This window comes from Coffea eugenioides, chromosome 3 (genome assembly GCF_003713205.1).
Source record: "Coffea eugenioides isolate CCC68of chromosome 3, Ceug_1.0, whole genome shotgun sequence".
NCBI classification, from domain to species: Eukaryota; Viridiplantae; Streptophyta; class Magnoliopsida; order Gentianales; family Rubiaceae; genus Coffea; species Coffea eugenioides.
In genome coordinates, this window is record NC_040037.1 from 8,250,796 (window position 1) to 8,257,849 (window position 7,054).

The following is a 7,054-nucleotide window of genomic DNA, read 5'->3' on the forward strand; positions in this document are numbered from 1 at the left end:
ATTCATGATGATGTATGTAGAGAAATGTTGGAAGCATTAGTCAATGCCAATGGGCAAAATTCTGGAATGGAAATCTACAGTTTCCTTATCAAATTGACACCAAGAAATGGAATTTAAAGTTAAACTATCCATAAATAAAAGCTTGTTCAAACTCTTTCAGGTTGATGAAGTTGGCAGAGGAGAGGAAAGAAAGTGAGGAAGGCTTGTAGTCAAAGCTATGATGGCATATCCACTTGGGGAAGCGAGAGAGAGAGAGAGAGAGAGAGAGAGAGAGAACGAGAATTTTCCATTCAAAGATATGATGACGATGGTATATATACTTTACTTTTCCATAACCCCATTCCCTCCTTCCCCACTGAACCCTTTGTTTTTCTTTCTTTATAGGACTAGTTTTGCAGCTTGTACCATTGATGGGTCCCTCTTCCCTTTCTATCATATACAGATAGATTCTAGGAGTTAAGCAGCAATTTCTTTCTTTGTTCTTCCAGACTCCAAACCCATGAAAGATTCACCAGGTATACCGCACCATTTCTTGTCTTTCTTGTTCAGGAGCATTGGATTTATTCCCAGTTTCTCAAACTGTACTACAACTTCAATATCATTATTCCTTTTATCGTTACATGTTTGTTAAAATGCATAAAGGAATTCAACTTGTGTATAGCATAATCTCACAGTTTCGGCCTTTTGTATAAAGGAACAAGCTAGGATATTTGGTACTTCTGTCATGTTAAAGTGCAATAAGAGTAATGGCTCCTTATACATTACAAGATTAAATATGTAAAGTAGAATAAGCTTTATCAGCTGTGGTTTTATAAGAATCTTTACTGACTGTATTAATGGGAATGCCTCAATGTTGTTGACTCCTTTCTTGTTCCAGAGTAATCCATTTTTTGGTGTGGATTTATGCATTTACTAGTTCTAGCTTCTTTACTTTATGCATCAACGAATTATGGGTTCGAGCCTCTAAATCGTAATTTGCTGCTAAAGATGAAGATATTAAAGAACTTTACTGCTAATCCTTGAAGATGAATACAAATTTTTTGTTTGGCAAGAGCACTACAGGCGTCTGACATCAATTTCTATCTGTTCTCTTGCGCTTCCCAGCAACATATTTTCTCCTTTGTTATATTTCTTTAATTTGCTATTGCTGCTTTGGTTTCATGGGTTGGAGTCCATATACTCACTCTTCATTCCTTCACAAAATTACTCTGCTGACTATGTTACAACCATTTGAGAGCAAAAAGACGTACGAGGCATGATCGGTTGTTTTTTAGGAGATTTCCATTGCCACATTAGTTCTGTTTAATATGACGAAGACAGGTAGGTGTTCATTAACTTCAGCATATGAATGGTAGGTTCCTGATACAACCTTCGGTTATTATCTTGAATTATGAAAGGTCTTTCGTTTCCTTGTTACATGCTTGGAATCTGATTGAAATATTCCACGATATAGAAAAAAGAAATAAAGATACTTAACTGGAGTATTGGGAAACCTGTACAGTAACGTGATGGCAAGCAATTAATTCTGTTTGCCAATTTCTTGAATTGCTTAGAAGTGTTATCACTATCTGACTGCTTCGGACAACAACCACCATCGAACTAACTTAAAAAGTTATGTTTAGTATTGCTGGCAAGATATTCCATTATAAGTTTGCGCTGATGACATGTGCTTCTGCATTCAGGGGTGATTAATATTCTGAGATATTTCACTTATAATCATATAGATGAACATGATTTCCATTAATTTGTGTGTTATTTGAACGATAACGTTACGATTTCATGTTGACGATCAGATAACCTTATTTGTTATGTTTTAATCAACAGTTAATGATTTACCTACTGCTGGCTATCTTGAAGGCACCTTTCGCCGTTATGCTGATCTGAAGCTGTTGTCAGGTAAGGTGGTAGGGATGTTCTGTTGTCATAAACCACAAAGCAAGTATGAGAGGCTGGATCGTAAGCTTGAAAAGAGGATGATTGAGATTAAGAAAAGTGCCTCAGGACAAAGCAACTTCAGATCAATCAATAGCATAATCATGAAATTCCCCCAGTTCAAAGAGGGATTGAAAGAGATAAGAGACATTTTCCGACAGTACGGTGAGTCTTTTTTGTGTCTGGAAGTTTTTAATTTGAAACTGAAAGCCTTAAGGACACTGAAATCTCTCTCTCTCTCTCTCTCGATTTCTTGAATCATCAATGCAGATGAAGATAACAATGCAACCATTGAACGTGAAGAACTAAAAAAATGCTCTCAGGAATTGCAGTTAACAATCAGAGAGGAGGAAATTGATGATCTTTTCTACTATTGTGATATAAATGAAAATGAAGGCATACAACTCAATGAGTTTATTGTTCTTCTGTGTCTCATATATTTCCTAACGGATTATTCCATCCCTTCTCATACTGTATATTTATCAACATCACCTTCGTTTTTCACAATTTTGAATGTTCTTTTATCCTTTTGTGAACAAATGTAGTCCCTCACAGTTGAATTTTGTTTCAGGCATCAGATATTCTTTCGCCACAGCTTCAAGCTACTTTTAATATTATAATTGAAGCATTCTTGTTCCTTGATAAAAATGGCAAAGGGAAATTGAACAGGAAAGATGTTGTCCAGGCACTGAATGAGGCTTCTTCTTTGGAGAGATCACCCTCTCACGTGACTCACACTCGATTCAGTATATTCATACTCTCTAATGTTATTTATATCATTGATCAGCCAGCAAGTAGGGCCATGTTTTAGAGTTCATGTGATCCTATTAATGATTGCAGAAGAAATGGACTGGAACAGAAAAGGCAAGGTTGGCTTCAGGGAGTTTCTCTTTGCTTTCATCGACTGGGTTGGAATGGACTCAGATGATGAAGCTATTGAGATAGAAAATTAGCTGGATCCAGATCTGCAAGGCAGAAAGCAAGATACAATCTGCAGGAGGTCAGAGTTGATTGATGTGTACACGTGACATAAAGCGCGTTGCATATCAGTGTGCATAAGTGGCCAATTACACGTACGTTTATTACTTTCAGCTGAAAAAGCTGAAATCTCACTTCTGTTTCATACTTTTGTGTGTTTTGCTGTTTCTTTCCCCATAAGATTTCTTAAGATCTGTAGTCTATACTTTGTATCAATGAATTGAACTGTTTCCCGGTGTTTATTTGTTTCCATTCTTTGCATGTGATATGGACTATTGATAGCAGCTGGAAAACGTCAATGTTATCTATGCTAAAGATTGTAGCGTTCTGCACCCTTAATGGTAAAACACATTACAACTCCCTTCAGATGACGTTAAAGAATAAAAGGCAAAAGATAATTAATTTTACAACACAGGTTGCGGTAAATATAAGCATATCTAATTGTTTACATTATAGGCAAGTTTCATTGTATGCTAAGAGCTTGAATTCTTCTAATAAGTGACAAAGAAGATGCATTTCTTTGTTTCCATTGTTCTATTTCCTCCTCCTTGCGCCAATTGTCCGTCAACCATTGATCATGACCATCAAGTATGCTTACTATCTGCCTCATGCTTGGTCTTGATTCTGGGTTGGAGCTGGTGCATGCCATGCCTAATTTGATCAGCCTCAACAATTCCCTGCGGTTGTACTTTCCATCTAACCTCATGTCTGCCAGTTCTTCATATGGTCTTTTCTGCGCCTCAAATTCTTGAATTCTTCTCACTAGTAGCACCTCGGGCCTCCTAAAATCAACTGCCATCTGCCCACATACCACCTCAAGCAACACTACACCAAAGCTATAAACATCAGCCATTGTAGTTGCTTCTCCAGATTTAATATAATCTGGTGACATGTATCCAAAGATTCCACAAGCTGATCTCTTCTTGTCAATAACGACATGATGGCCATGTTCATTCCGTGTCAAGAATTCAGCTAGAGCAAAACAACCGAGTCTAGGATTCATGTCTGCATCCAGAGCTACGGCAGAAGATGTGATGCTTCTGTGAATAACCTGCTCATCCCATTCTTCATGGAGGTACCGAATGGCAGAAGCAAGCGATTTGATTATGCTATATCGATGATGCCATTGCAAGATTCTGCTTGTATGATGGAATAAGACATGACTTAGGAGGCATTTTGCAGAATAATCATACACAACAAGCATCTCCCCTTGTTCAGTGCACCATCCACGAAGCTGTACCAGATTTCTGTGGCGAAGCCTTCCCAAGGTTTGGAGTTCATTTGAGAATCTTACTCGCAATGCAGGACATGTCTTCATGCCAAGCCTCTTCACCAGAACGTGGTAATGATTGTCAAGGAAACCATGATAGGCTGTTCCAAAGTCAAGCTCGGCTACTCTCCGTGAATCTGCAAAATTGTTTGTGGCAGCAATGATTTCCTTGTATGTTATCACCCTTGGAGTTTCAACCACCGGGAAAGTACATGGCGGAGGGTGGCTACTATGTGAAGAGACAATATTACTGTTCTCAACCTCTGCTGTTACGTACAAGGTTTCTCCAGTGGCTGTGACAAAGTTTGATGAGTTTAGAGCAGAAGTGCTGATGCTGGTTGTGGATCTTGTTGTAGAAGACCCTGTTGTGATCGTGTAGCTAGAACTACTGTTGCTTGGAGACGACAAAGATATGTAAAGGGGGTGACTCTTGAATGAAGGAAGATCTGGTAATTTACCATATATGTTGCCAGAAAGTACATCCACAGCCCATTTCATGTTAGGCCGCGATTGAGGATCATGAAGTGTGCAGAGAAGTCCAACATGTATCATTTGTTCCATGTCTGAAAGCTTGAAAGACCCATCTGGGAGCCTAGTATCCCCTGCTTGTAGAAGTATTCCTTCATCGGAGAGCTTCCTGGTAAAATCAAGCAAGATGATCTGATCATCCGGGTATGTGAGATCAACAGCACGTCTTCCTGAAACAACCTCCAAGACCACAATTCCAAAGCTGAATACATCAGATTTTGCAGTGGCGAAACTTCTCTTCTGGAAGCTCTCCGGTGGCAAATAGCCAATGGTTCCACCAATTCTGGTTGTTTCAGCTAGCCGAAATTGTTGATTCTTCATTGAAGGTGTCCTTGATTGGTACTCAATCTTATGTTCTAGCCACCTAGCCAAGCCAAAGTCACCAAGACGGGCATTAAAATGTGAATCAAGCATCACATTACTCGTCTTCACATCTCTGTGTATGATCTGAGTCTCCAATTGTTCATGGAGGTAAAACAACGCAGCAGCCAAGCCATTGACTATCTTCTTCCTACGCTCCCAATCAAGAGGTGATGAACCATTCTTCTCAGGCCTTTTAAAGAGTATTCTGTCAAGACTTCGGTTAGGCATGTAGTCATAGACAAGAAACAACTGATCATCATGAACACACCATCCCCTGAGCTTTACAAGGTTCCTGTGGCGAAGATGAGCAACGGCTACCAATTCTGCAGCAAATGTCTTCTCGAATTGCTCGCCTCTCTCAGCCAAGCATTTAACGGCTACTGTTGTTCCATCACTGGGTAAAACTGCTCTATAGACTTTGCCAAAGCCTCCACTTCCGAGTATTTCATCTTCACTAAATCCTTTGGACCCTATGTAGAGCTCAGAATAGCTGAATATTCTGGCATTTTCGCCCCCTACTTCCTCAGACATCTTCACTCCTGCCATATCCTGGAACAACATACCAGAGAAATGCTTCCCTGGGGCTTCTTGGTGGCAGAAGTTGATCCATTTTGAGTCAAAGAATCGATGCACTGATGTACGAAGGAGATTCACAACTTGTGAGCCACAGTGACGAGGAGACGGTTGTTTTTCCTTTGTTTTCTGGACTTTTTTGTGATCAATTGGTTCAATTTCATCAACATCTGCTGGCAGAATGAAGCAAAGGCGGTTCAGATGCATGGTTCAGCTGATATTGATGAGATGGTTAATGGCTTGAATTGCAAAAGTTGGACATGGATAGAGGGAATGCAGATAAGAGTAGTGAAGGTTCCAACAATGAACAAAAGCAGGTTCTTGTATGAAAGTTTTGAACCTGGTTATGTATTTGGTGGCTTATATTCAAACATGGTTAGGTTGCATGTTTGAATTGTATGCCTATGAAGATAAAACTGGCCAACAAGAACCAACCCCTGTATGATGTTTGCTACAGAAAATTCTGATTCTTTAGTTGATTTGGTTTTCTGGAAACACATCATGGATCACATCATCCATATCAGTTGTTCACACTTTTAAGAGGGCTAATTTTTCCATAGCCGCTTTTTTAAATTTCATACCGCGTTGAGGGTTTTACCTTTATGTTTCTCTAGAAACAACAGAAAGAGGTGGGGACTCAAAACTTTGGCTGTATATGGATATTTAGCTCATCTGCAATGACCTCGGATTGACTTCTGCTTTCCTGTGCATGGCCATAGGAATTATTTTGGACATAAACATTTATTATTTCTGAAAGATCCAAGTTCTAGGTAAGCAAAATTCTTATATATATTTGGGGAATGTATAGATCCACAATCAAACTTTTAAAACCCCTAAATACTCTGGAGGATCTTATTTTATCTTAACAGAGTAGATTTCTTATAAGAATTTTTGCAACCCGTGTCTTTCTTTTTCTTCTAACGCGTATGTTAGAACACTCGTTTAATATTTAATTCACAAAACATTTTCATCTTGGTGTACACATTTATATTTATCGCCTTCTTTAAAAATTAAACACTTTTCAAAGAACCCTACATAATTGAACCTTAATACCAATCAATCGTTGCACAAACACTTGCACAAAAAGAACAAAAGCAATGGTCTTGCATACTCATTTAAAGAAAACAACTGAACCGGTTTCAATTATCTACAACACTAGTTTAAACCTTATCTTCGAATAACTTGCATAGAAAATTCTGGGATGTGTATCAAATATTCAAATATGGCTTCCATACATTAGTCCCACAATTTTAATGCACAAGAAATGTGGTCCCTGAATGTTACTAATAAGCAGTGGCATAATTTTGCAGCCAGCTTTGCTGTCAGTTTTGGTTTCCTAATCGTTTGAAGATCAATAATTTCTACAAGCTGATAGAAGAAAAAAAAGGCAAACAAATGCACATGAAACAA

At 38.6% G+C, this 7,054-nt stretch overlaps 2 protein-coding genes across 3 annotated transcripts; one reads left to right on the plus strand and one right to left on the minus strand.

Annotated features, from left to right (window-relative positions):
* Positions 1-417: 417 nt before the first annotated feature.
* On the plus strand, positions 418-3,140 carry LOC113766866 (probable calcium-binding protein CML22). 2 transcript variants are annotated; one of them, XM_027311028.1, is made up of 5 exons: positions 418-515; positions 1,825-2,097; positions 2,203-2,405; positions 2,504-2,678; positions 2,773-3,140. In XM_027311028.1, exons 1-5 carry the CDS (start codon positions 500-502, stop codon positions 2,883-2,885), a joined length of 780 nt encoding a protein of 259 aa, XP_027166829.1. In that variant the 5' UTR covers positions 418-499; the 3' UTR covers positions 2,886-3,140. The 2 variants fall into 2 exon arrangements, with proteins under 2 accessions (XP_027166829.1, XP_027166830.1); XM_027311029.1 differs by having other exon boundaries at positions 1,858-2,097.
* Positions 3,141-3,268: 128 nt separating this feature from the next.
* LOC113764656 (receptor like protein kinase S.2) lies at positions 3,269-6,191 on the minus strand. Its single transcript, XM_027308625.1, has one exon. It carries the CDS (start codon positions 5,849-5,851, stop codon positions 3,374-3,376), a length of 2,478 nt encoding a protein of 825 aa, XP_027164426.1. The 5' UTR covers positions 5,852-6,191; the 3' UTR covers positions 3,269-3,373.
* Between the last annotated feature and the right edge of the window lie 863 nt (positions 6,192-7,054).

What these genes read in the sequence shown, in the direction of transcription:
- LOC113766866 (XM_027311028.1), top strand. An exon ending in AGACATTTTCCGACAGTACG is followed by an intron (nt 2,098 to 2,202) that starts GTGAGTCTTTTT and finishes TCATCAATGCAG; the next exon opens with ATGAAGATAACAATGCAACC. An exon ending in CGTGACTCACACTCGATTCA is followed by an intron (nt 2,679 to 2,772) that starts GTATATTCATAC and finishes TAATGATTGCAG; the next exon opens with AAGAAATGGACTGGAACAGA.
- LOC113764656 (XM_027308625.1), bottom strand. Translation starts at nt 5,851, where the DNA reads ATGCATCTGAACCGCCTTTGCTTCATTCTGCCAGCAGATGTTGATGAA.